At 49.4% G+C, this 27,833-nt stretch overlaps 2 protein-coding genes across 9 annotated transcripts in view; one reads left to right on the top strand and one right to left on the bottom strand.

Moving 5' to 3' along the window:
* Positions 1-3,519: 3,519 nt before the first annotated feature.
* Positions 3,520-12,891, top strand: FAM131B (family with sequence similarity 131 member B). Of its 8 annotated transcripts, XM_030931893.1 has the most exons (8): positions 3,559-3,696; positions 6,131-6,240; positions 6,510-6,545; positions 6,648-6,727; positions 6,858-6,951; positions 7,253-7,450; positions 8,867-9,010; positions 9,268-12,891. In XM_030931893.1, exons 5-8 carry the CDS (start codon positions 6,864-6,866, stop codon positions 9,738-9,740), a joined length of 903 nt encoding a protein of 300 aa, XP_030787753.1. In that variant the 5' UTR covers positions 3,559-3,696; positions 6,131-6,240; positions 6,510-6,545; positions 6,648-6,727; positions 6,858-6,863; the 3' UTR covers positions 9,741-12,891. The 8 variants fall into 8 exon arrangements, with proteins under 8 accessions (XP_030787749.1, XP_030787753.1, XP_030787754.1 ...); XM_030931889.1 differs by lacking the exon at positions 6,648-6,727 and having other exon boundaries at positions 3,520-3,696; XM_030931894.1 differs by lacking the exon at positions 6,648-6,727 and having other exon boundaries at positions 6,759-6,951.
* Positions 12,892-13,927: 1,036 nt separating this feature from the next.
* Positions 13,928-27,833, bottom strand: part of CLCN1 (chloride voltage-gated channel 1) — a 36,778-nt gene continuing 22,872 nt past the window's right edge. The window contains exons 13-23 of the mRNA XM_030931985.1: positions 27,074-27,143; positions 26,748-26,858; positions 24,175-24,388; positions 23,812-23,945; positions 20,380-20,621; positions 19,903-20,014; positions 19,496-19,575; positions 19,208-19,246; positions 15,633-15,737; positions 15,455-15,541; positions 13,928-14,511 (exon numbers count right to left, since the gene is read on the bottom strand). Coding sequence (XP_030787845.1) covers positions 14,140-14,511; positions 15,455-15,541; positions 15,633-15,737; positions 19,208-19,246; positions 19,496-19,575; positions 19,903-20,014; positions 20,380-20,621; positions 23,812-23,945; positions 24,175-24,388; positions 26,748-26,858; positions 27,074-27,143 — 1,566 coding nt within the window. The 3' untranslated portion in view covers positions 13,928-14,139. The remainder of the gene's footprint in view (positions 14,512-15,454; positions 15,542-15,632; positions 15,738-19,207; positions 19,247-19,495; positions 19,576-19,902; positions 20,015-20,379; positions 20,622-23,811; positions 23,946-24,174; positions 24,389-26,747; positions 26,859-27,073; positions 27,144-27,833) is intronic.

A 27,833-nucleotide genomic window follows, 5' to 3' on the forward strand; every position in this document is an offset into this window, starting at 1 on the left:
CATATAATTACAAAGGAAATCAACTATATCAAAATGTAGTTATAAAATTGTGATATCATAATACATCTGCTTCATTTTATAGAAGCATTAAATCAGAAAAGGTAGAGGCAGGTTTAATACTACCATAATTTCAAAGTAGTGATGGACATTAAAGGATATTGTAAAAAATCTTCAGGTAATACAAACATCTGTGACTTCTATTGGTGATTAAGACACAGTATGATACAATACCTCAAACACTACTGTGGTTTTCTGTCTACTTGTATAACTGATGTAAATGGGGAATTCCAGTTACAAGTGACTGAATGTAAAAATGGATTTTTTCCCATCCACGGTTATAGACTCTGGGTTCTGTCCATGGGTCCTGGGACAAGAATCTCAGTTTTAGATAGTACTGTCGCTGAACTTGATTGGTTCCTTTTGTCCAAGAACTATCCACAGGAGATTAGGAACACACACCAGCAACAACAGAGAGAACGGAAGGCGTAGTCTCACCTTAGGGCTGTGTCTCAAAGGGGAAGGGTTAGGAAGTGCCAGCGCCACAGTGGGGGCATTCTGCCAAAGTCCTGTATTTTTAGACTTTGGAAATGAACTGGTTAATATACTGATTTCATTGTCGAACTAAAACCTTTGAGTGGCGGCAGAGACTTACATAGGCTTTCCCATAAACTACTTGGGATGGAAAGAACGACAAGACAGGAGGAATGTGTGTGTGTGTGTGTGTGTGTGTGTGTGTGTGTGTGTGTGTGTGTGTAATTTGTTTGTCACCCAGGCTGGAATGCAGTGGTGCAATCCTGGCTCACTGCAGCCTCGACCTCACTGGCTCAAGCAATCCTTCCACCTCTGCCCCCTGAGTAACTGGGCCCACAGGCACCTGGCACCACACACCCCGCTAAGTTTGTAATTTTTGTAGAGACAAGGTTTTACCCTGTTGCCCTCTGCTTTCAAACTCCTGGGCTCAAGTTATTTGCACACCTTGGCCTCCCAGAGTGCTGGGATTAAAAGCGTGAGCCACGGCGACTGCCTGTGTGTAATTTTTAAAGAAAAATGGGTATACTCTAATTCTTATAGCCTATTGTTTTACAGTGTCACAATAGGCCATGAACAAGTTTCCATGTCAACAAATGCAGTCATAAAATATTATTAATGTCTGCCTAATATTCTATTATGGACATATACCATAATTTATTTAATACATCCCCAAGTTTGAATGTATAGGTTGTGTATAACCTTCCTTATTATGTAAACAGTGCTCTGATGAGTGCTGTGGTTAAATTGTTGTCCACATTCTATTTTTATTTCTTTGGAATATTCCTATAAAGGGAATAGTCGTATGACAATTCAGTAACAACCACAACAGCGATGGATATTTTAAAGATTTTTTTTTTTATCAGTACTGTCAAATTGTCCTCAAGAAGGGTTGTTCCAGTTCATACTAGAACTAGGATCTTTGGCCTTGGCTTAGAAGATGGCAAGGAGACTGGGACAATGGCCCTAACTAGTGAGAAGTAGCAGAACCTTTGTATAAGAAGCCCTGCAGGGAGCAGGAAGGAAGCTGGCCAGGAATGTGCCTAGAATATTCTACTTCTTTGTGTGTGGGTAGCGGGGAGGGACTGGAAATACCTTCAAGACAGAATGAGAGATGGGACTGAGTCTCCAAGACCTGGAATCCCTCGTGTTAAATCATTTGGATAAATGCAGCCTTATATAGTTGTGTTAAGGAGACCAAGGGGAGGGGTTTGCATTCAAGTTGGGACCACAGTAAGAGATACATAGTCATATATAAATATATGTATTACTCAGGGAGAGCCATAAGGAGACAGAAGTTTCAGGTGGGAAGGCAAGAGCATAATGGCCATGTGGTCCATTGCCTCATTACCTGGTCAGTCCCCTGTCGTGTTTTCTCTGCTCAAATAATAGGGATGTGTGGGCAACTAGAATAATGGAGGCTCTTTGTTCTTTTTTTTTTTTTTTTTTTTTTTTTTAATCATCTCTCCATCTTCTTTCCTTTGCAACTGGACAGCATATTCCATGAGAGCAGAAACCATTTGATACTTCTTTTATATAACGAACAATGATAGATATGAAAAAAGAAAATGCTTTCTAATTCTCTCCACTGTTGAAATAAGGTAGCAGATCCTGCCACAAGCTACACTAAACGATTAAAATCTAAGCATACCTGCAACTGATTATTATCTCTTTCCTTCCCGCGGTTTTATAGATGTAGATTTGGTTTATTTCTTCATGCACATACACCAAAGATGGATTCTCTCACCATAATCCCATCTCCCCAATCTGCAATTCAATTGTTAGTGTCTTCACCCACATCTTCATCTGCCGCCCCATGGGATGTAGCTCTCCACTCACAATGTAAAGGTTACAAAGTTACATCCGTAAGACTTAGTTTCCCTGTTAGGAGCCCACACCAGGGACCCCTGGCCCGTTGCCTTCTCTCTCTGCAACCTCGGAGGGACCAAAAAGTCGGCGAGGTGCAGTCAGAGCCTGGATGGGCACTTGCTTCTGTGAATGCCCGCCTGCCCACTCTCTCACACCTTCGGCTTTCTGGGTACAGCTTAGACAAAAAGGTCTCCTTGTCCTTTCTCAAACATCTTTTCTGGACTCCACTTCTTGCCTGCTGTAACCAAAGTGCTCACTTAACCCTTGCAACTTAGACCTTCATCTCCTCCCCATGGGGCCTGAGGTATGTACCTGGCCCCGTCCCACGAGCCAGAGGCCAATCTTTCTCTTTGCTGCTTCGGGACCGCCTTGCTTTCATTTGTCCGAGAAGACCACGTCTCAGAAAGTTAAATTGGATTCAAGACGATGTCTTCTAGCCAGCCTCGGGTCCTGACATTGTTGTTAGTCTACTGCGAATAAACTATCCTCGTCATACTCTCCCATCCCCAACCAGGCCTGGAGCTCGACTATCTGCATATCCCCACACCCACCCCTGAATGTCCAGCGAGCATAGAGAAGTGGCCCACACGATCCACTTTCAAAGACTTCACGTTCTGTTTGGGTGGACAAAATAGCGCACTTGAAACGCAGAGCCCAAAGCTGTGTCCAATCACGTTTCTGTGTGTGTCCCAGATGCGGCCCCAGGAAGAAAACAAGTGTTTGCGGAATTTGGTGGCCAAAGGCCCTTCGGCCCGGCTTTATTCTCACCACCGCCCCCGCCCCCCCTTCCTCTCAGGGCATCCCCTGCCCCCGGCCCGCAAAATCCATCAACCAGAACCTCGGGGTAGGCCCTGGGTTCGTGCCCCTGCTCCTGAAACCCAAGCTGGGGTTCTCCAGGCGAGAGCCCCGGGAAAGGGGCTGGGCACGGGCAGGCAGGGGGGCGCGGCGGCGGGGGCCCCAGATCCCGGAGGGAGCGCCGCGGCTCGGCCGGGGCAGGGGCGGGGAGGCGTGGGGCGCAGCCAATCCCCGGGCCGCCCCCTCCCCGGCCGCGGCGAGCCGAGCCGGGGCGGGGGAGCCAGGCGGCGGCGGCGGCGGCAGCGGCGGCGGCGACGGAGCTGCGGTGGGGAGGGATGGAGAGGGGAGGGGGGAGCGGAGCCGAGCGGAGACAGCCGCGGCGCTGCAGAGCGGCTGGGGCGGCGGCGCGGCTCCCGGTGCTCCCCCCGGCGCGCGCCCCGAGTCGGTGAGGGCCCGGCCCGGCGGCCCCCGGAGCCATGGGCTGCATCGGCTCCCGGACTGTGGGTGGGTACCGCGGCCGGGCGGGGACAGGGCTGGGCCCCCCGGGCCGCCCTCCCACCCCCTCCCCCATCCCTCTCCTCGCGCGTCCGGGCGCCCCGCTCCGCACCCGCCTTGCCCTGCTAGCTCCTTCACTTTCCCTCCGTCCGCCCGCGGTCCCTCTGTCCCTCCTTCCTGCCCGCTCTCCTCTTGTGCCTCCGGGGCTGCCATCCCGCTCGGCTCGGTTCGTTCTCCCCGTCGCCCTCCCGCAGGCGCGGTCCTCTCCATCCTCTCCATCGCCCTCCTCTCCTCTCCTCCGACGCTCGGCCCGACGCTCGGTCCCCTCATCCCTGCCCCTCCAGGCCATCCACCTCTGCTCCACCGTCCCCAGCGCCTCCTCGCATTCCCCACTCCGGAGCAGCCCCCCGCGAAGGACCCCCGGCCTCCGCGCCAGCCCGGAGTCTCTTTCGCACGCCCCCCCACGCCACCCCCCGCCGCCGCCTCCATCTGGCTCGGGTGCTTTGCCCCATCTCTCTCCCTCTCCGTTGCCTTTTTCTGTCTTTCCTGCCTCCTCCGATTCGCTTTGTTCACGTGCGTTTTCCCTCTGGGGCGGGGGCGGGATGAGCCCGGGTTCCACGCCCGGAGGGACCGGGCCAGGGCCAGGTGGAGGGAAGGGGCTGGGGGACGCGGGGAGGAGGTGGGGGCTTCCAGGCGCTGAGAGGGGTCGGAAGCCCGCGGCCCGGGAGGGTGGGGCCGGCCCTGCCTCGGCAGCCGGGGACCCGCCGGCACCTGTCAGCGGGGGCCGGCGGGGCGGGGCAGGCTCTTTATTTACCTTTGACGCGGGGAGGGAAGAGAGGCGCCTCCTAATCCACCTTCTCCCTCCAGCTTCTGCCTGGCTACCTCCCCAGACCCCCACCCAGGCATCCACTCCACTCTCGCCGCTCAGGAATTCATCCAGCCCTCTCCCACCCCCCTCCCATTCTTCCCCTTTCCAGCTCCCAATTTCTCCCGCCCACACCTCCTGGTGACCTCAGGCTGAGAGAATAATTCGTATTATTATTGCAAACAAACTCACTCTCCAGAGGCCTGATTTCCCTGAGACCGGTTTATTTCCATGGATACCCCCTCCTCCTCTGCTTTCACCCCTTCTCCCTGGCTCTCTCCCTCCCCGCTGCCCCCCACAGCTCTGACTCAGCTCTCCGTCTCCCACAAAGGCCACCTCCCGCTCCCCTCTCCCCCCGCCGCTGCCCTCCCCTGTCTCCCTTCTCCTTAGGCTCTTCTCCGCCTGCCCCATTCCTGCTGTGTCCCGAGGGCCATCTTTTCTCTTTTCCCCCAGTCACCACCCCGCGGAGCCCCAGGGAAGAGCAGGCCAACTTTGGAGGGTCCTCCCTCCTCAGTCCAGTTCACCACAAGCCCCTTCCTTTCCCCCACCCCTGCTGATGTGCGGAACGCCTCCTCGTGCCCAGCCCCATTCAATGCTCCCCTTCCCAAAAATGGAGCCGACCTCTAAACTCACAATTGTAAAACCTCGTAAGTATAGAGGGTCTGTATGGTCAGATGGTTCAGGCAGCCATCTGATGCTTGAATAGTCCCTTTACGAAGACCCAAGCAGTTCTTTCCCAAGACTTCCCAAAGCACCATCCTGCCCTCAGTCCAGGAGTCTCCCTCCACCAGGAGCTCTGTCCCGGCTCTAACAAGGACCCTCCTTCCCCTGGGTCCTGCAGTTTCCCACTCAGCCCTCAGACCCTGTCCACCCCTCCCACCATCTTCTGTCTTCTCTCTGACTTGAATTCCTATTTTCTTAATTCCTATTTTAAAAAGTTCTCTTTTCTCCTTGTGCTCCCCACCTTCCCTCCACTTTAATCCATCACTTGTCTCCCCACAGTCAGGTGGAATGCCTCCAGGTCATCCTTGGCTTCTCTGTGCACTGTTTCTGGGAGGACACACCCAGCTCCTTGCTATCCAACTCCTGCCTCAATTCCCAGGAAGTCCTCTTCCAGTCAGTCAGACCCACGGACTCTTAGGAAGGGCCCACAGTGGGAGACACATCCCTGCCACCCTAAGCATAGAGAAAAGCCCTTCACTAGAGCAGTTCTGCCCTTACCTATAGACTTGTAATAGAGAAAAAGCCCAGCTCCCATACAGAAACCCTCCAAGAGTCCTCAGGAAGGAATAAGAATTGATTTTCTGATAAAACCTCTGACCCCTCTGACCCCTCCACATAAACAACAACAAATAAGGCCATATATCACTTTTTCTGAGTAAGCTATTCTTGGTTGAGCTAAAACTGGATATTTGGGCTCAGCTTTACCACTTGTCTCTCCTAGAATTTGGAGAGCGCAGGAATATAAGAAGAAATGGGCAGCTGGGGTAAGGGAGGAGTGTGAAGGGCTGACCCCAGGGTGTCACCTCGGCTGCACAGGGAGGTGAGGGCAGGCAGCTAACTTTCTGGCCCCCTCAGGGAACGAGGTGATTGCAGTGGATTGGAAGGGCCTGAAGGATGTCGATCAAATCAACATGGACAGCACCAGCTCACTGCACGGGAGCAGCCTTCATCGGCCATCGACTGAGGTGAGACCTCACTCAGCCACCCCAAGTCTCTAGCTGCCTGCACTTCCTCAATTCCAAGGCAACAACCCAAACACTCCTTCAGACTGACACTTCTACAGAACATTTCTCACAGCACATGCCAAGCAGTCCACACGGAGAACCCAGTCAGTGGTGTCAACCTCAGGAAAGCCCTCACATCCCGCACTCGTGGAAGACCCTCTGAGGAAGGGGGCTTCCTTGCATTCCTGCGAGTGACTGGGATGCCCATTCCCTTTCCTCTCTCCTCACAGCAAACTCGAACTGATTTCTCCTGGGACGGCATCAACGTGAGTGCAGCTGCCCCCAGACCTCCCCATCCTCCCGAACTCCTCCTCCTTATCTTCTCCCTTGCACCTTCCAACGAGCACGGTATTCCTTGGCTCCAACAGGCACTGTGAGCCTTCACACTCTCAACCTGTGCCCCAGCTTCCCAGGGCACTGGGGGTATATCCCTCCTTGGGACTCTTGGGTATAGTAGCTTTCCTTATCATCTGCCCTAGCTCAAATGCTTTTTCCTGGAAACCATGAACCTTCTCCAAGTATAAAGCACGCCCGTACCTTCTTATTTCTCTGCCCTTCCTCCCACGTTCCCATCCCAGCTCTCCATGGAGGACACCACTTCCATTCTTCCGAAGCTTAAGCGAAACTCTAACGCCTATGGCATTGGGGCCCTGGCCAAGTCGTCGTTCTCAGGTGAGACTCCCGATGTAGGAATGCCTTCAGACAAAATAATGCTGACAGACTCCTTGGCTCAGTCTCCCTGCTCCTTCGAGGTTGATGAAGACCCTCATCCTCACACCCTGACCTATTCACCCTTCTGTCAAGCCTCCCATCTTCCAGGCCATTCCCCCCACCACCCTATCTATGGAGTCCTTAGGGGAGCCTGCCCCAGTGGGATGGAGTCTCATGGGGCTGCCGTGGGAGGAATGGGGAGGGTCTGGTTATGGGTACTGTGTGATATTCTGGAGGATGTGGGAAATGTCTGGCCCTGTAGGGATCTCACGGAGCATGAAAGACCATGTGACAAAGCCCACAGCCATGGGGCAAGGCCGGGTGGCCCACATGATTGAGTGGCAGGGCTGGGGGAAGACACCAGCTGTTCAGCCACAACACAGCCATGAGGCCGTGCGCAGGGATACGGATGCCTACTCCGACCTCAGCGATGGCGAGAAGGAGGCACGTTTTCTAGCAGGTACGTGTACCCTAAAGCCTCAAGAGACACATTTTCAGGATGAGGTGGATGGCCTCCAACCTCATCCCCTGTGGCAGAATTAGCTCCATCCATATTTTGACCATGGATTCACATTTCCCAAACAGCTCTAATTCTAAATATTTTGATGTGCTAATTCAAATAAGTGCTCTTAAACATATTTTATAATCATCTCAGAAAATCAGTGGAATTAGATGGGGATTTGTGGGTTCACCCATCCCAGATGCCTTCTCTCCTCATCATGAGACTGTCCAAACCCTGAACTCCCTCAAGTGCAGGAAAAAAAATGGGCAGGCCTTGGTCTTTGAAAGAAAGAAAGAAAGACCTTGGGGATCTCTTTTAGCCTTTGCCGCTTAGCATTTCGAGTCATGAATTCGCCTACTAGACTCATTACTTGTGACAGCCACTAGAAGATTAAGGGAACTGTGTGAGGAGATGGGAGGCCTACAGAAGAGGTTTAATTCCAGGAAAGTAGTGTAGGTCTGATAACAGGCATGCAATGTGCCTACAAGAGTGGCCAAGCCCTAGTGCAGCTCTAAATAAGATGCCTAGAAAGGGATAGGTCTGGAAGAGAAAGGAAGTATCGTTGTGTTGGTGATATGGGTGGGAGGAGAAATATCAGTGAAGAGGGTCACAAACATGTAGGGTGGGGGGGCAGGAGCAGTACCAGCTTGAACGCACTCATGGATTTGACTAGAATAGGGATCCTCAAGTCTACCCATCCCCTTTTCCTTCCAATCCCTTGAACTTCCAGTTTTATATCATGGTGGACCCACAAGCCCATGATGCTCTCCTGGGGCTCTCTGTTGATCTTGAAATCTACTCTCTAGATTGCAATTCCTAAAAACCTCCAAAGATAAATTTCTGGAAATCCCGAACTTGAATCTCTTAGGATATCTCACCAGAAGACCCCTAACTCTTTCCCCTAGGAATCCTAAATCTGACTTTTTAGGAAGTCCCCCACAATACTCCCTTCTCTGGGGACATACACAAAGGCTGTGCTGTCCAGTACATTAGCCACTGGCCTCATGTGGTTATTGAGAACTTGCTATGTGGCTCTTCTGAATGGAGATGTGCTTTTAAGTGTAAAATACCAGCTGGATCTCAAATGCTTCATATAAATAAAAGAATGTAAAATATCTCACTAATGACTTTTATTTCGATTATATGTTGAGATGAAAATCTTTTTATATATCGAATTAAATAAGTTCTATTATTTCAATTGATTTAACCTGTTTCTTTTTAATTTTAAATGTGGTGACTGGAAAACTTAAAATGATATAAGTGGCTTGCACTGTATTTCTACTGAACAATGCTGCACTAAGATGTCTTCCTACCCCACGCACGTGTCTAAGGATTTCCTGAGGTATTTTGTGGTCGTTGCATTTCTTCCCGCAGGTGTCATGGAGCAGTTTGCTATCTCTGAGGCCACACTCATGGCCTGGTCTTCCATGGATGGTGAGGACATGAGTGTGAACTCCACCCAGGAGCCATTGGGCTGTAACTACAGTGACAACTACCAGGAATTGATGGAGAGTCAGGGTGAGAGATGTTCCGGAATCCAACCTCTGGAGCCTGAAAGGCCTCCCCAACTATCTCAGCTGCCTCCACTCAGCTCCATTCTTTTAAGACTTCCTTGTCCATCTCGGCTTTCCCATTGTCTTCCTTCCTCCCCGTGGGCTTTGTGTCTTACTCCCGGTTCTCTGTGCTGTCTCTTAGCTGTCTCTTGTGCTGTCTGTGCTGTCGTTCCTGCCCTTGACATTTTGTGACCCCACTGACCCCCAGGATTCTTTTTCCAGATGCCCTGGCTCAAGCCCCCATGGATGGATGGCCTCACTCTTACGTGTCCCAGGGTATGTACTGTCTGGGGTCGTCAGATGCCTGGGAAGCCAGCGATCAGTCCCTCATTGCCTCTCCAGCCACAGGATCCTATCTTGGGCCTGCATTTGATGACTCACAACCCAGCTTGCATGAAATGGGACCTTCCCAACCGGCTTCAGGATACTCTGCTCTGGAGCCTCCACCTTTGCTGGGGGGAGACACTGACTGGGCTCCAGGGGTAGGTGCGGTGGACCTGGCAAGAGGCCCTGCCGAGGAGGAGAAGAGGCCATTGGCCCCTGAGGAGGAAGAGGATGCAGGATGCCGGGATCTGGAGTCACTTTCCCCAAGAGAAGACCCTGAGATGTCTACCGCTCTCAGCCGGAAGGTGTCTGACGTCACATCCTCAGGTGTGCAGTCATTTGATGAGGAGGAAGGCGAGACCAACAACTAGCTTCCTCCCCCAATGCCCTGCCTTCCACTCCCACCTGAGGGCCATGGCTGTGACCCATACATTCCCTCCCCCCAGCAGTACAGCTGAAACCGGGCAGACAACATTGGGGAACCCAGGAGCTTCCAGTCCTCTCCCGGAAATGGAGGACCAGGATGGGATTTTATCCAGGCTTACACTCTAGAAACCCACAGGCCTGGGAACTGAGACCTGGGCAACTAGATGGCCATGAGCTTGATGTGGCTATGGAGAAGGACCTGGGCTGCGGGCTTCTGGGTTTGTGCTGACAAAGCCTCCAGTGTGTGCACCCTGAGGACGGGGGCAGTGCAGCTGTGCTCAAGACTGGATCGCAGTTCTTCACTCCCCGATTTCGTCTTCCAGGAGCCGTAACTGTGCTGTCTGAATGCCTCCTTTCTCCATTTCACTCTTGCTTTTCCCAACTCTGTTTTCTCTGGCTGTGGCCCCAGCTCATCCTTACTGAGAGAACAGAACTTAGGGGCTGTTGGACATGGCTGGACAGGCGCAGGGGAGGCTGCCTGAAGGGCACATCCATGTGGAGGGTGGAGAGGCTGCCTCAGCGGGTCATTTGGCTTCTGAGATCAGGAGTCGAGGAAGAGGTGGACGTGGCAGCTGAGATCTACAGGGGGCACAGACGTGGTTCTTTCTATCAAGGCTTGCCCAGAGACAAGAGAGTCACTGAGGAGACCAAGAACAAACACAGCCCCTTGCTCTGGGATCTTGAATATCCCATGGCTGAAAGGAGGATCCTAAGGATCTGGGAAAAGACCCAGCTGGGGCTGGCTGCTCCAGCTCTTGCTTCCCTTTCAGCTTTCTTCCATCCCTGCTCCCGGAGTCTGGCCCTGAGGAGGGTGCAGGGACACCCATCTTGGATACACCAACGCAGGATGCAGGTGTCGCCAACAGCGGGGGGAGCATGAGGGCTGTCTCCCCCCATCCACCCCTGTCCTCTGAAGCTGTTTACATTTTTCTCTTTGCCTTTTCTACATTTTTATAACTTCTTGGGCACTCAGGGTTGAGTGGGGTGGAGGGAGGAGTCCGGTGCTGTCACTCCCTCAGCCAGTCAGGGTTGCAGCTGAGGGCCAGGGTGGGCACTCGGCACCTTCTGCCCCTTCTTCAGCTCCTCCCAGGACTCCCAAACAGCTTCACAGCTGTCCTCCCTGCCTCCCCAGGCCTCCTACCGGAGGAAGACAGGAAAATTCACGGATTCTTCCTTCCAGGATGGTGTATGGTGAGACACAAGCTTGCCCTCCCACACTTGGCATCCATGCTGGTGGGGACTGAGCAGCATATGCACCCCAGCACTACTGTAAGAGCACAGGCAGAGGATGGGCGGAGCGAAGCAGCGGTGCTGTGGGGCTGGAGAGCACTTGGCCCTGCCACTGCCAGGGTAGTCCCTCCCCAGCCCTTGGCGCAGGCAGAGTTTGGGTAGGAGAGAGAGGCCTAAGAGGCTCACTGCCCTATCTCCTTCTTTCTTCACGCCCTTCCAAGGCTCCAGCTCCCAGGCTTGTGTCCTACCCACACTCTGTCAGGAGTTCTACCACTTGCATCCCCTGCTGGAAGGGAGCACTGTCGTCTTCTCCCAACCCTGGGCACAAACTTTGCCCTCACCCCCAGGTCCTGGAACTTATTATTTTATAATGAGGAAGTTGAGAGTTGGGGTGTTTCTGTCCATCTCTGATCCTGTTCTGCCACCAAGTTCATACTCTCCTACACATGCTCCTGGGATGCAAGCAGGGCAGGGGGTTCCGTGTCTTCTCTGGAAGGGGGACAATGGTTATCCTGAGGATGGTTTTTGGAGGAAACGTGGGCTTAGGCAAGGTGAGCCAAGGCAGGTGCAGTCATCGAACTGAATCCTGCCTGTACAGGGGAAGAGTCCTCTTGCACTTGCTAACATGTGCTAACTCCGTGTCCCAGGACCTCATTTCCAGGAACTCTGAGAGGTGGTCTAGCATGCCCGCCCTGGCAGCTGTTCCCCACCCATCTCCTGCTGCAAGCCCTGGGGTTTTGCATGTTCATGTGACCTTCCTTCCTCGGGGTCCCTGGTTCCTCACCTTCTCCAATGTGCGCTATTCCCACATCACCTCTTCCTGTCATCTCATCCTCTCAGTGCCCATATTATCCCCCCAGACCACAGTGGACATCTCACCCACTGAATGCGTTCATTCATTAACAGTTCCTTTTTGCTCAGGCCTGGGGGTTAGGAAAGGTAGATCACAGCAGCTTTCGTTCCTCCTTCCCTTTCCCAAGGAAGCCACATGGTCCCTGACAAAAGATGACTAAAGGTCTGAAGGACTCTAGCAGGGTTCATACATGAACCTGGTGTCCCCAGGGTGCTGGCATATTGCTGCAGACAGAAGTCAGGTGGGGGTCTGTCTTCTGCAAGGAGCTCCCACCCGCTCTGAAGAGAGAGACTGAGGAGCTGGCCTGGGACCATCTTAGGACTCTTCTGGTGCTGGGGGCAGGGTGCATGGGGGTTGCTTATCGCCTATTTCAGGGGGTGGGGAGGGGCATGTGCAGGAAGAGGCTGTTGCGGGGTGGGAAAGGGTGGCTTTTCCTTTGGGGTTAAGGCTGTGCAGCACGTTTTACAGCAGTCCTGGAACAGGGCTGTTTTTATATTCTTGTGAATGAAACTGCTCTTGCTAAATGATTTTCTTTTTTGGGGGGGGGTGCACTTTCATTTTCAAATGACTTTATTAAATGAAAATCCAAATCTTCCATTCCTCCCCTCCATTGCCCCCTCCACCCCCACACACCTTCCTTCTTGTCCTCGTGTTGAAGCGGGGATCCTGGGGAATGAGTTTAGTATCTTCTCCTCGACCTCACCTATACATCCCACATACCATCTTCCAGGTCTGGGAAATATCCATTTTTATGGCCAGTCTTAGCATGTTTTCTTAATGTGACATTCCCACCCCAGGCCCAAGAGAGATTCTATGACATATATTACAGAGAGAATTCTATATCAATATATATAAATACTATAGATTATGTACACAAGGGCATGGGCTCAAATGCCCACTGCCAGTCCCCTACCCAGGCTTCAGCGTCTCTCTTGGCCTGGGAAGTAGGAGGGATGTGATGCTGGAGAAGGTTACAGGCTGTGTTCAATGACACTAAACAGAACATGGTGGCATCCTCTGACTGTGACTGTCTTATTTGGGGGATGGAGGAGACTGGGAACAGGGGAGGCAAAGGAGGAGAATGTCGGAGTGGGGGCACAATGGCAGAATTAAGCAAGGCATACGGGATGGCAAGGTTGGGGAGAAAAACCTTGGGTACGGAGCAAGGGTTTGGGGATGCTCACAACACCTGGCCTCCCTTTGTAGAGAAAACGCGCTAATGGAGTGCACAGCCAGGCTTCCTGCTGCTGATCTGGGGAGGATGAAAATGTGACTGTCCCAAGTGCAGGCAGCACTCAAGAGCCCTGCCATCTTGACGCTTAGCTCCTAACTCTCCACCCCTAGGAGAGGCATCTCAAGAACCAGTCTAAGAGGGGGCTGGTGTCTGAGTGACCCAGTGACCTAGCTGCTCTGAGCCCTGATTCTTGGCAGGAGAGGCCCTGGCTAGAGCAGCTCCAGGGCAGAGCTGACCTTTGGCAGGACAAGTCAATAACTACAGTGGAGAGAGGGAGGATGTGTTTCCTAGGGAGTAACCTGGACACTGGAGGGCGAGGAAGCTGTGCTGTGGAATAGAAGGTTTTCTGCCAGAGGGAGTCAGCGGACACCATGGGGGCACGATTGTTGGGCAACAGGGCACCTGCTTCTCTCAGTGCCCTAGTCACGGCCTGGCCTGGAGACGCATCGGGGTCAGAGGCAGATTGCAGGAGCGGATGTGGGCCAGCGCAGGGCTCCAAGAGAAGCGGCTGTGGCTGGCCCGGAGGCACATTCTGGGGTGGTCAGTGCCTGAGGCCATAGGATGGTCCCATCCCCTCCTCCAACATGGCACTTACAGGGCCACAGTCATTCTGGGCCTCCCCTCACCCCACCTCTTGTAGACACTGAGGCACAGATAGCACAGTACTGGGACAAGAGCACTGGGGAATTGTTGCGGGGGGGCGGGAGGCAGAGAGAGGCAGGGGATTCCCTTCCTGCATACCAGGAACACTCAGGAAGCCCCATGGAATATCAGGGGTGCTTTGCTAGGGTTAGGGCCACCTGCCTGGCTGGGAATGGGGAGAATAGTCGAAATAATTGACCAAGGCTCCTCCCTGCCTAAATGCTGATTCCTCCTTTAAGACTATCACTATCACATTAAAAAAATTCCTGAAAGAGGCATGGAATGTGGCATGACCTCGCCACATTCAGGATGCACCCTGCCCCACACAAGTTCACCCTCAGACTGGGCCTCTGGACTGTCTTTATGAGGAGGTCGTGGGAGGGGGTCAAAGGATCAGTTCATCCTCATCCTCCTCGTCTGTGGATCGCAGGCTGGGGCCCTGCAAGATGTCAGCCAGCTCCTCTTCCACCCCTGGACTCTCCACCAGTTCCAGCTCCTCCAGCTCACCCTCTATCTTGCCTAGGGCCAGGGAGAGAGGGGGCTCTGGGGAAGGGGATGGCACAGGGGTCTCTGGGGAGGCAGCAGTCACATCCCCTGCTCCAGTGGCCCCAGGCCTATCCTCAGGCAGGTTCCAGTTCTCTGCAGAAGGTGGGGGTCCCCCGGGACTCTTTCGAGTTGAAGTCGTGTTCCGGAAGCTGGCAAGGGGAGGGCGGAGCTGCACCCCAGACTTGGTGTGCCCCTCAATGGCCTTCTGTAGCTGAAGAGCAGTGGGAAAGGAAAAGAGGGTAAAAAGTTGGAAAAAGAAAAAAGATGGGGGCAGTGAGAGACAAACAGAAAAGAACAGATACGATGAAAGGAGAAAAGAACAGGACAGATACAGAGTGGCAAAAGGGGGAGAAAAGAAACAGACAATAAGGAACAATCAGAGAAAGAAGACAGAAGAAGGACAAGAAAAGGGGCGTGACAAAAGATCCGCCTGCCCAGACTCAGACCCTTGGGTGAACTCTTCCTTCCTAGTCACCACCTGCAGCCACATCCCCCCACTGCCCTATTTCCACAGCTTTCCCCAAAGCACATCCCCGAGAAACAGTGACTCATGCCTGGAACCCCATCTCAAACCCACACTATCTACGGAAGATCACATGGGCCCCATCTGGGGTGGAGAATTCCATTCCCTTCAGGGCTGTGGCCATAACGGGCTTTGTAGTCTCCTCTACCTCGGCTGGCTGCTTCCTCTACCCCCTCCAATCTCCGCATAAGAAATAGAGAGGGGAGCCGGGCCCTGGTGGCTCACGTCTGGAATCGCAGCACTTTGGGAAGCCGAGGCGGGCAGATCACCTGAGGTCAGGAGTTCGAGACCAGCCTGCCCAACATGGTGAAACCCCATCTCTACTAAAAATACAAAAAATTAGCCAGGTATGGTGGCAGGTGCCTGTAATCCCAGCTACTCGGGAGGCTGAGGCAGGAGAATCACTTGAACCCGGAAGGCAGAGGTTGCAGTGAGCTGAGATCATACCACTGCACTCCAGCCTGGGTGACAAGAGCGAAACTCTGTCTCAAAAAAAAAAAAAAAAAAAAGAAATAGAGAAGGGAATCTGAGGGGACTTCTGAGATGCTAATATCCCCTCTGTCCTCCCTGCATCCCCTTATCCTGTGCCCAGCCTCCCTCCTGTTGCTCAAATGGGACACATCGTGATTACCTCCTCCAGGGCCAAGACGCCCCTGAGCTTCCCCATGCTGGTCACATAAGCGAGGTGGAGGCCGAGGAGTGAGAACAGGGTGTGAGTCTGAGGATAAAGAGCACAGGTCAGTGCATGTTCCTTGGCCCACAGCTCTCCTGCCTTCCCCGCAGCCCTGAGCAGTCAGCAAAGGACTCACCTTGTGCAGGGTTGTCTGCTCCACCAGCTGGAAGGGAGACTGGTCAATACAGCAGGAATCAAAACAGACAGGTTGGCTCAGCTGCTCCTGCTCCCAGGCCTCAATCTGTCAGCCAGAGGATGAAAGTCACGAAAATCACGGAACCTCCTTTCACCCCAGATACCTGATTTTCATCCCAAACAGCCCTCCTAACCCCTGCCCAGAATCTGGAAACATGCAAGAACTGATCACAGATCCCCCAGATCAGAGGCCCTCCTCCTTCTTCCCGGGAACAGAGCCTCTCTGCCCTTCCTCATCAGGAACCCCCAACCTACCCTGCAACCCCCAGGTACCCAGAACATCCCTCCCTGTTCTAGGCCCCAACTCTCCCATCCCCTGGCATCCCAAACATTTGTTATTCCCAAACTATCTTTCCCATCTATTTTCCACTACTACTATAAGATGTGGGGCTCCAATCAAACCAGACTGCTTTCTGCTCTTCAAACACGCCTTCCCCTTTGTCTTTGCTGTTCTGACCATCTGGAGTTCCTTTACCTGCCCTACCCTGTCCCTGCAGTGTATGTATTTCCTGACTCTCCCAATCAGACATGCTTCTCCCCTTTTTTAAATTCTCATAGTATTAGCTGGTCTCACCTTTTCAGAAATGACATTGGCCATACTTCCTGCTGTATTGGCATTTGTCTTACCTTTGCACTTGTCTTGAGTGTTATGTGGTATTGGCTGCTGTATATTGTGAAGAAACTAGCACATCACCTCTCATGCAGGGAACCATGGTGAGCACTTGTTGAAACTGAAGAGCTATACTGGACCTCATGGCACTTAGTTGACTTGAGCAAAGCCGGTTTTTGTTTGTTTGTTTTTGTCTATGACAGAAGCATTAAGGCACAAAGGCCAACCATCCTCTTGACTTTAGATATGCACACCAAAATTCCCAAGAGTCCAAATAATCCATTACATACCTGGCTCTCATACATTTTTCTAACATTTCTAAAATCTCTTTTCAGTCAGTACCCTCTGAATGATCTAGAACTCTATTTTCCTATTTGTCCAAATCTACACCTCTCAGACTTCAGAGAACATCACCAAAGGGCATTATATAGATTTAGGATCTAGTGTGTAGCCCATAGTGATGCTCACTCCACCTGTCCTGTCCTGATATTTCTGGATTATAATCATGCCTCCTCTATACTCTCATCTTCCTGACTAATGGATTACACAGGGTTACATAGCATAGGATGGATGACCACTTAGCAGGTGTGTTGTAGAGAAGATTTAGATATAGGATGGGGGCTAGACCTTGCCAAATGGTTTGGTCCATCCCGTCCTCTTGGTCTTTTCTATGATTATCTGTGGCCTTACGTTCCATTTTTGCCTTTCCTTAAAAATAACACGCCAACATTTTCAGTGAATGATTATCAAGTACATCCTCTTTGCCAAGCATTATTCTAATTGCCATACCCGTCTTAGCTCATTTACTCTTCTCCAATAACCCTATCATTATCTTCACTTTATAGATGAGGAAACAGAGGCACAGTGTGGAAGTCATTTGCCCAGGATTACACAGTAATTGGTGGAGCTGGGCTTCTAACTTTGACTGCTGTTTGTATTCCAGGTACATCTCCAGCTTTTGCCCAAGGGATGCAGGATGTTGCTGTTGAGGCTGATGTGTTCCACTACTTGAATAAGCTCGGTACCAGTTAGAAACAGAGCTCTGTGTGTACTCCAGAGTATGCAGAATTAAACAAATCCTAGTAGGGACTTCTGGCAACATATAATTGAATCTTTCAATATTCCCATACTGCCCCCATACTGTTTTTTGGTCAATATCAACATCTTGATATTGTCAAGGGTATCATCTGGTCTGAAAATTGTGTTCAAAATATCTTGAATTTCAACTCCTATTGGATCTTATCCCTCTAAAATGTCTCAGTGGGTCACATGGTAGTTGGTAGCTCCTTGAAGTCCTCTCTGGGAAAGACATAAGCTAGAAATGATGGTCTGTCTTATTTTTAATCCCTGGCTACACTTTATTTCCAGTGGTCATTTGATAGCCACACTGATAAACTAGCTGGTTTTCAATCTTTGGAGCATTAAATAAAAAAAAAAAAGAAAAAAAGAAAAGCTTATTATTATTGGTTTGAGCAACCTAACAAAGTACTCCTTAATTGCAGTTATGGCCTTTCTGATTTCTGCTTGTGGGCAGAAGGAATAGTTGTTCCTTTCCCTCTGTGATCATCTATTTGAGTTTTTCACAAGTCATTTGTCAGAAGTGTGTGTGTGTTTTGAGGGGTGGGGAAGGTTTTCCTTCTCTCTTGTCACTCACAACACCTTCCTCCAACCCTGTAATGCTTCTCATTGTCAGCACATATATATTCCGGATATCCAATAAGATGTTTATTTAAAAATCCTATCCGCTGTGTTTTTTTGTCAGTTTCATACTTTACAAGCTTTACGTTTTCAGCGTTTGCAGCAAACTGTGCATTCTTTTACCATATGGAATAGTTGCCAGTGGATTTTTTGTTGTTGTTTCTCCACAACCCCTTGGTATGTTCTGATCTGGACCGTTCAGCTGCCTACTTCCAATCACTATTCCACGTTCTGTTCCCTCCTCACAGCCAAGTGCATTCAGAATGCTTGACTTTTCTCTCTTGAAGATTGGATAACCACCTCTTTTAGGAAAGTAGGCATTTGTTTGTCCCCATGAGGCACCATGGTCATTATTTTCTTCCTTTTTCAATTCTTCCCAGTAGCAATGCCTAGCATTTTCCAGTTGTTCACTGTCTCAGGGCTCTGATCAATCCAGCACAGTAACCTCCACCAGGGGCAGATTTCCTCATTTTGGGTTTTTTTTTTTTCCTTTTTCTTTTCTTTTCTTCTTTTGTTTTGTTTTGTTTTGTTTTGTTTTTGAAGTGGAGTCTGGCTCTGTCACTCAGGTTGGAGTGCAGTGGTGCGATCTCACCTCACTGCAACCTCCGCCTCCCAGGTTCAAGTGATTTTCGTGCCTCAGCCTCCCAAGTACCTGGGATTACAGGCGTGTGCCATCATGCCCGGCTAATTTTTGTATTTTTAGTAGAAATGCAGTTTCACCATGTTGGCCAGGTTGGTCTCAAACTCCTGACCTCAAGTCATCTGCCTGCCTCGGCCTCCCAAAGTGCTGGGATTACAGGCGTGAGCCACCACGCCCGGCCTCCCATTTTAGTTTTGATGTTCTTCTTCCATGTTGCTGTTTTAGTGCCAGCCTCCTGGTGACATTTTACCTCCATTAAAGCTTTGCCTGATCCAGAAAGTCCATAATCTCTAAAAGATCTGGGGCTCATCTTAGCACCATGGCCCCATTTACTCATGGAGGCTCAAAGTTTTTCTCCTGAAATAACGTGTCCCTCCGAGAACACCTCCATGTCCCATCACACACTCATTAATCTCTCCATAATCATCCTTATTTCCATCCTGTCAAAATACTTCCCATCTAGATCACATTCTATTTCATGACAACACAATAAAGAAGGTAGAAACAAATTAGCAATATCTTCATTTGACAGAACAATCTACCCCAGGTTTTGGTTTCCCTTACTCACCTCTTCAGGTGACATGTTATCCACTAAATCTGTGGAATCCTAGAGAAGAAAAACACAGGCCCAAGTTCTTTCCCTTTTCTTCCCACGGTTCATGTGGTTCCCAATGAAACAATAGCCATCCCTCCCTGGCCAGGACCACCGATGCCTCCTTTCCATTAATCATCCCTTCCATATGATTAAACTCCTCCTCCTTGGTGGGGTCTCTGCCTTCCTGATTTAAGAACCATGGGTTTCTCACTCTTCAAGGGTAGGCTCCCTTTCCGCTGCATCCCAAACACATCTCCTCACCTGGGTTGCTTTCTTCTTTGAGGGGCGAGCTCTGCCCAGCAGGCAGTGAAGCAGGGACTGGAGGATGGAGGGTCTCTGACCTGAGAGGAAAGGTGAGTGGATGGAAATGGACACAAAGCAACAGGAAACGGCCAGGGGCCCCACTCAGTGCCTGACACTTGCCTCCAAAGAGCTGCACTTCCCAGGTACCTCACCCTCTCTTCCACTGTCCTAAATCACCCTCTGCTCCCACTCCCTGGGACAGTAACAAGGAGAATTGATGAATAAGAACCCTTTCCTCCTTCAATCCCCCAGCCTCACCCCCGACCCCACACCACATAGGAGTTGCATGCAGGTCAAGGTCAGGTCCAAGTGACCAGAGATAATCCACAAGGCATGAGTTGGGGTGCATGAGGGAAGAGCGTCACCTTCAGGCTCTGGTGCTTCCGGCTGCCGTTTGTGGCCAGGCAGAGGCCCATTGGGTTCTTCTGGGGACAGAGGGGCAGTAGTAGAGGGGTTGAGAGGAAGGGAAGGAGGAAGCTGTAAGGAAGAGTAAGAAATCTCAGCCTGGAAACAGAGACTGCCTGGGTGGGGCCTTCACTGCCTTTACCAGTCGGTGGATGTTCTGGGAAAGCGAACTCTATTCTTCTCCCCAGTTCAGAAATTCCTATATCCCTTTGAATTGTCGAGGAGACCGTCATCTGCAACCTTATCTTCTTTAGTCCCTGGACCCAGAGGCACTCGTCTCTTTGGTACCTGACCCAGAATTTCTGGCTTTCTCAGTTACCAGCCTTTCCCCTACTTTCAGGGAAACTACCCCTGTCCCAAGCCCAGCCCAGCTCAGACGACTCTTTTCCTTTTGCCCCTGATCTATCCCACTCCCTGGCCCTTCCTGGCGCGGTCACCTCGCTCTTCATAGAGAGGTCTTCGTCTTCATCCTCATCCACAAAGGCGAAGGACTCGGGCCGGCCTGGAGGCGCGCCGGGGAGCCCCTCCCCAGCCAGCCGCGCCTTCCCGTCGTAAGGCAGCTCCGACAACTTCCGCGCCATCTCCTGGGCCGCGTGCAGCCTGCGCTCAGGACACAGGTGGCGCTGCAGGAGGGCCTGCAGTTCCGACCGCTCCACCGAGCCCAGCAGGATCATTGAATCTGAGGGAAATCGACGCCCTGCCTGAGCAACCCCTCCAAGCCCTCCCGCACCACCGCGCTCCGCACCCCTGAGAATGAACAGGAGAAACGCCACCCCGCCCCCCGTCCCCATATCTTTCTCAGCTTCCTACAAACTCATTTTAAGAATCCAGCAAGATTAACCTCACTCAATCCCTTTTATTTCATCCATTTCGCAGGTACGCGGCCAATTCCAATTGGTAGAGCACTAATTGGGCTAATTTGTATTTATTTTGATGAGGCCTTATATAGATTTCAGATAGGTGAGCTGATAATTAAGTAGGCTAACCAATGCTGTCCAAATAAAAAGAAACATGAGAAGCCATTTAAATAAGCTGAGGCGTGAATCACGCTTTGAAAGAACTCTATAAGCAATACAAACATTATATCTCTCCGTGGAAGAAGGGAAACAAGGGAACTCTCCCCTTTGTATCTGACATTTCATCACTTAAAAAACCTGGGCCGGGCGCGGTGGCTCACGCCTGTAATCCCAGCACTTTGGAAGGCCGAGGTGGACGGGTCGCCTGAGGTCAGGAGTTCGAGACCAGCTTTGGCCAACATGATGAAACCCCATCTCTACTGAAAATACAAAAATTAGCTGGGCGTGGTGGCAGGCGCCTGTAATCCCAGCTACTCGGGAGACTGAGGCAGGAGAATCGCTTGAACCCAGGAGGCAGAGGTTGCAGTGAGCTGAGATCGCACCACTGCACTCCAGCCTGGACAGCAAGAGCAAGATTTTGTCTAAAAAAAAAACCCTGCTAGGATAAAAACAAAATGCCTACTTTTCCTGAGAAGATTCTTTTATATGATTATGGAAATTCTGCTACTATAATTAACATTTTTATTAAGTTTTAAGGCCATGACATCGCAGCAGTGTTATGGAGATGAATTCTACTGTTAGGTCTCAGTCATTATTATGAAAACCTTGCCCCTCACTTCTTGGCTGTGCCCCTGCTCTAATAAAGAGCCTCTGCTGTAGAACGTGGAAGGTATCTGAGATTTGGGGAAATATTTGAATTACTCTAATTTGAGAAATTTGGATATTCTGATTATCAGAAATCAGAACTAACAATCTTAATGGCTCTAAATGGCCCTACATAATTTTTCTTAATTACACTAATTCAAACATTAGGAAAGAATTCATTTAATATCTAGTAGATACCTATAACAAGGCACTCTGGGTATATAGAATTCATAGACTCTATTCTCAAGGAATGCCCACTTAGTGAGAAGACAAGATATAGATACTTAAACGACAATAAGAAATCATACAAAGCAGGATGAGGTGTCAAAGGATGGTGAAGGCAGAGAAATGTGAAATTATTGTTTACTACAAACCATTCACTCCTCCATATGAAACAGTTCAAGCCAGGCGCAGTGGCTCACGCCTGTAATCCCAGCACTTTGGGAGGCTGAGGCGGGTGGATCGCCTGGGGTCAGGAGTTCGAGACCAGCCTGGTCAACACGGTGAAATCCCGTCTCTACTAAAAATACAAAATTAGCAGGGCATGGTGGTGCGTTCCTGTAATCCCAGCTACTCGGGAGACTGAGGCAGGGAAATCACTTAGAACCCAGGAGATGGAGGCTGCAGTGAGCTGAGATGTTGCCATTGCAGTCCTGCCTGGGCAATAGAGCAAGGCCCTGTCAAAAAAAGAAAGAAAGAGAGACAGAGAAAGAAAGAAAGGAAAGAAAGAAAGAAAGAAAGAAAGAAAGAAAGAAAGAAAGAAAGAAAGAAAGAAAGAAAGAAAGAAAGAAAGAAAGAAAGAAAGAAGGGAGGGAGGGAGGGAGGGAGGGAGGGAGGGAGGGAGGGAGGGAGGGAGGGAAGGAAGGAAGGAAGGAAGGAAGGAAGGAAGGAAGGAAGGAAGGAAGGAAGGAAGGAAGGAGAGAGAGAGAGAACTCTTCCATAAGTTGGGCATTAAAGAACAAGCATGACTTACTTAAGCATCAAATGGAACCATGTAAGAAGCTATGGGATTTACATTAATTGTCATTATTCATGGATTCCCTATTTGTGAATTCAGCTAGTCACTAAAATATATTTGTAACACAAAACCAATAGTAGAGGTGCTTTCAGTGTAATTCGCAGACATGCATACATAGAGCAACAAAGATTTTTAGTTGCCTGATGCCCCTGTTCGCAGCTGAAGTTGAACAAAGCAGTGCTTTGAACAAAGCAGTGCTTTGAACAAAGCAGTGCTTTGAACAAAGCAGTGCTTTGAACAAAGCAGTGCTTTGAACAAAGCAGTGCTCTACCTTCTTGTTTCAGTTTTCACATTGTAAACAGGTGCTCATTTTGTAGTCTATTTAATGCCATCCTTTTTGCATTTTTGTGCTTTGTGTTGGTGATTTTGCTGCTAAAAATGGCCACCAAATATAATGTCAAAGTGCTGTCTACTGTTCCTAGTGCAAGAAGGCTGTGATGGGCCTTATTGAGAAAATATGTGTGTTAAGTAAGCTTAATTCAGGCAAGGGTTACAGTGCCGTTGGCCACAAATTCAATATTAATTAATCAACAATATCTATGAAATAAGGTGTCTTTACCAGAAACACACATACAACAAGGTTATGTATTGATTGGTTGATGGAAATGTGACCAGAGACTCACAGGAACCCAGGCCTGTATTTTTCCTAGGAGCAATTGTTCAGTATAGTATTTGAACTTAAAACTTAATTGAATGTAACTACCATGAATTATGAGAATTGACTGTATTTAGTGGGATTTTTTTTTTTTTTTTTTTTTTTTTTACAGAGTTTCGTTCTTGTTGCCCAGGTTGCAGTACAATGATGTGATCTTGGCTCATTGCAACCTCCGTCTCCCGGGTTCTAATTACAGACATGCGCCACCATGCCCAGCTAATTTTGTATTTTTAGTAGAGACAGCGTTTCTCCTGTCTTTGGTCAGGTTGGTCTCGAATTCCTGACCTCAGGTGATCTGCCCACCTCGGCCTCCCAAAGTGCTGGGATTACAGGCATGAGCCACCACACCCAGCCCTTTTAATTGGATTTTTAACTGTCTTTTTGTGCTTGTGTATGGCTTAATTTTTCTTTCCTTGTACATAGCACATTGGATGGCCCCTAAAGACAAAGCGCCCACCACGGGGCCTCCTCTACCTCTCTGTGACACTTATTCAGGTCACCAGCTCTGGAGTCTGCTTCCTTCCTTCCCACTGACCTTTTGAGTCAACCAGTGGTAAAGTCTTGACTGTGGTGGTCTGGAGCAGGGTTCGCAACTCCCCATATGTGAAAGAAGCTGAAACAAACTTCACATCACGTACCATGATGTCCTCAACAAAGATGGTATATTTGCTATGGAGGGAGAAAGCGTGGTGGGTTAGCCCCACCGTATACCTATCCCTTCCATTCCTCCCGTAAGATTTGCCATACTTTCAGTCACTCACAATACCTATTAAATGCATGAGAATATAATAATAATTTAAAACAGTGTTTCCAAACATTAGCCCTAAGCTCTATCTCAGCCTCAGAACCTCCCACTCTCCCCATCAGATCTGAACTAATTCCATCTAGTGCCCCTGACCTGAGCTGGTTCCAGCCAAGGTCAGGCAAGTAGGGTAGCTTCTTGACCTGGATGATGCTGTCATAGAGAGAGGGCTGCAGGCTCTGAGCCACCATGTTGGCCAAGATAACAGCCACCATCATGGGCAGGATGTGAGCAATCTGACCCGTCAATTCGAAGCAAATCACAGCTGTGGAGACTGTGTGGGACACGGCACCAGTCAGCGCTGCTGCTCCTAGAATGACACAGGAATACACCTGTAGGTTAGGACTACCGTTCTTAGCAAGGAGGGCATATGGGAATGGGATGGGAATAACACGGAATGAGAGACAAGATCCTGGTCAGTGCCAACACTCATAATGATTTGTCAAGAGTAGGGACTAGAATACTGAACTCTTAGAAAATCATCATTTTGATCTCATTCTATAACCTTCACCAAGTTACAAAATCTTTGTGTGCACCAAAATTTTCATTTGTAATATGAAGATAGTGATGTCCTATCCATTCCTTGCTTTTAAAAGTTTGGTTGATTATTCACTGAGCATTTTATTTTATTTATTTTTAATTATTATTATTATTTGAGACAGAGTCTCACTCTGTCACCCAGGCTGGAGTGCAGTGGTGCAATCTTGGCTCATGGAAACCTCCACCTCCCAGGTTCAAATGATTCTCCTGCCTTGGTCTTCCAAGTAGCCAGGACTACAGGCACGCACCACCACACACATCTAATTGTTGTATTTTTAGTAGAAACAGGATTTGCCATGTTGGCCAGACTGGTCTCAAATTCCTGGCCTCAAGTTATCCATCTGCCTCAGCCTCCCAAAGTGCTGAGATTACAGGCATAAGCCACTGTATCAGGTCTCTTCACTGAGCATTTTACAACTCAGTTATGACATTTTTTTTTACGTTGGGCTTTAGGTATTAATGCCAACAATTAATGAGTACATAGAGTGAAAATCCAAGAATCGTGCTGTGGACTTGGAGCAATGAGACTGTGTCAGATCCTGCTGTTACTATTTCTTAATGGAATGAGTAGAGCTTAATTCCTCTGGAATCCCATGCTCTCAACTATAAAGTGAAAGGTGTCATTCAGGTGATTTCTAAGGCCCTTGTAGATCTGAAACTTTATAATTCTATAAGCTCCCTGAAGATAGAATCTATCTTGTTAATTTTTTATTGTTTTCCCACTAACCAAAATAGTCACTTGTGCATTAACTATATTTCTTATTTAAATATGGAAGAGATATCCTATGGGGGAAATGTAGAGGAAGGCACATATGAAAATGTAACAAGAAAAAGTCAGCCGAGCGTGGTGGCTCATGCCTATAATCCTAGCACTTTGGGAGGCCAAGACGAGTGGATGACTTGAGGCCAGGAGTTTGAGACCAGCCTGGCCAATACAGTGAAACCCCATCTCTACTAAAATTACAAAAATTAGCCAGGTGTGGTGGCATGTGCCTGTAATCCCAGCTACTTGGGAGGCTGAGGCAGGGGAATCACTTGAGCCCAGGAGGCAGAGGTTGCAGTGAACCCAGATTGTGCCACTGCACTCCTGGGCAACAGAGCAAAACTCTGGAAAGAAAAGAAGAGAAGAGAAGAGAGAAAAGAAGGAAAGAAGGAAGGCAGGAAGGCAGGAAGGCAGGAAGGCAGGAAGGCAGGAAGGCAGGAAGGCAGGAAGGAAGGAAGGAAGGAAGGAAGGAAGGAAGGAAGGAAGGAAGAAAGAAAGGGAGAGAGCAAGCAAGAAAGCACCACAAAAGGGAAATATAGGGAGGAATGACACTACTGGATATTGCATACAACATACTTCAGAACATAAACAATCACAGGACATGTATACAAGGAAATGTTCACAAGGGAGGCATGTGTACCAGGGAGTCATGAAGATGGAGAACAAGAGCAGTGACCCTCATTGATGAAAGAGGGTTTTATAAAGAAACTATGTCAGGTGAGCAGGGTACCAAGTGAGCTAGAAAGCTGGTCAGCAATTCTCTATCTAGGGAAGGCATGGCCTTAGATGCTATGGAATTTTGGTGAGGAAGGGAGGAAGCACAATAATCCCAGGATTCTATTGGTGTTAGACATAGCTCTATCTCAGAAGTATTTTAGAATAAAGAAACTAGGACTCAGAAGCAGCTATCTTGCTTCATGGTCACTGATAACAAGTGGCAGGAGAAGTCTAGAGCCATGTTTCTGAGCTCTTAGTCCTGTGCTCTTAACTCCCCATCAATATAAACACGTCTCAGGTTGAGTCAATCGCCTGCAACCTGAGCCAATCACCTGCATTGTTGGTTCCATGATTCCTAGGAAGGAAAGATAGAACCCTTATCAAACATCCAGACACAATCCTAGAATCTTACGATCTGATTTGATCCCTATGACCCTTTTCCACATGAGGAAACTAAGGCTCACAGAAGTTCAATAAGAAACAATGAGATTCAGAGTCATAGGTATGTTATCTGAGTATAAGTTGAGTTAAGTAGCACTAAATTAAAACTGTATTGTGTAGCCTAGAATGAAGACCCAATGGGAGAGTTTAAGTGTGGGAGTCTGGAGTACTCAATGTTTGATTATAGGGAAGTGGGAATGTTTCTCACCAATTACTGCATAGCCCCCAGGTAGGATCTTATAGATGATGTCATCAAATAAAATACCATCAGGAAACAGCATGGCCATGATCTCTCCTACCAGCCTTCCAAATGCAGCTCCTAGAGGAAAGATAAAAGGAAGTTATCTTAAAAAGATGAAAGAAAGATAAAAGGTGTTACAAGATCCAAGTTCCTTGCTCTCTGTTTTCAGAACCAATCTCTCCTAGGGTGTTAAGACCAAATACAAACTCCCAGCGTCCTGGGCCTTTCCTTATGTTTCCCGTATCCTAGATTGCAACTCTCAGTAAGACCCCAGGCTTCCCATCAGAACTTACCTAGCACAAACACAGGCATGAAGCCTCCGCAGGGTATGGGCATAGTGGTGGCCACGATGGACATCCAGAACTGGAGTAAAAAGAAGCATTGGAATACCCTTTCAACTCTGCCCAGTAGACATGCACACACACATCTTCCTTCCCACTATCCTCCTTTCTGCAGAAATCCTGGGATAGCTGATCCTTCTAAAAGCCACTTTGTCTGTCACCCTTCTTCCAGAAACAAAAACCATAGAGCTCTCAGGCTGAGAGATTACCAAAGACAATACAGGAATACTATCAGAACGTTCCTCCAGATGACTAGACCAAATCCCTCCTACTTTGAGTGCCTGTATTTGCCTTTCAGCAGTCTAGAACAAAGAATGGAGCCCCAGAGTACTTCTCTTTCTCTGCCCCAAAAGAGCCCCAGCCCATGTACCCTTTTAGTCCAGAAAGTTTGCCTCAGCAAAGTAGCCTGAAACTCTTGAAGCTGGAGGAAAACTTTTCCTACTCAGGTTATATTTCTGAAAAGGAGCTCTAGTTCTTTCTTTATTTTTTATTATTTTTATTTAGTTATTTATTTATTTTGAGACAGGGTCTCGCTCTGTCACCCAGCACCCAAGCTGAAGTGCAGTACTATGATCTCGGCTCACTGCAACCTCTGCTTCCAAGTTCCAAGCTATTTTCCTGCCTCAGCCTCCCGAGTAGCTGGGACTATAGGTGCATGCCACCACGCCCAGCTAATTTTTTGTATTTTTAGTAGAAATGGGGTTTTGCTAGG

The sequence above is a fragment of the Rhinopithecus roxellana genome, chromosome 6, assembly GCF_007565055.1.
Source record: "Rhinopithecus roxellana isolate Shanxi Qingling chromosome 6, ASM756505v1, whole genome shotgun sequence".
Taxonomy (NCBI): Eukaryota; Metazoa; Chordata; class Mammalia; order Primates; family Cercopithecidae; genus Rhinopithecus; species Rhinopithecus roxellana.

What these genes read in the sequence shown, in the direction of transcription:
- FAM131B (XM_030931889.1), top strand. Translation starts at nt 3,669, where the DNA reads ATGGGCTGCATCGGCTCCCGGACTGTGG. An exon ending in GGAGGCACGTTTTCTAGCAG is followed by an intron (nt 7,451 to 8,866) that starts GTACGTGTACCC and finishes TTCTTCCCGCAG; the next exon opens with GTGTCATGGAGCAGTTTGCT. An exon ending in GGAATTGATGGAGAGTCAGG is followed by an intron (nt 9,011 to 9,267) that starts GTGAGAGATGTT and finishes TTCTTTTTCCAG; the next exon opens with ATGCCCTGGCTCAAGCCCCC.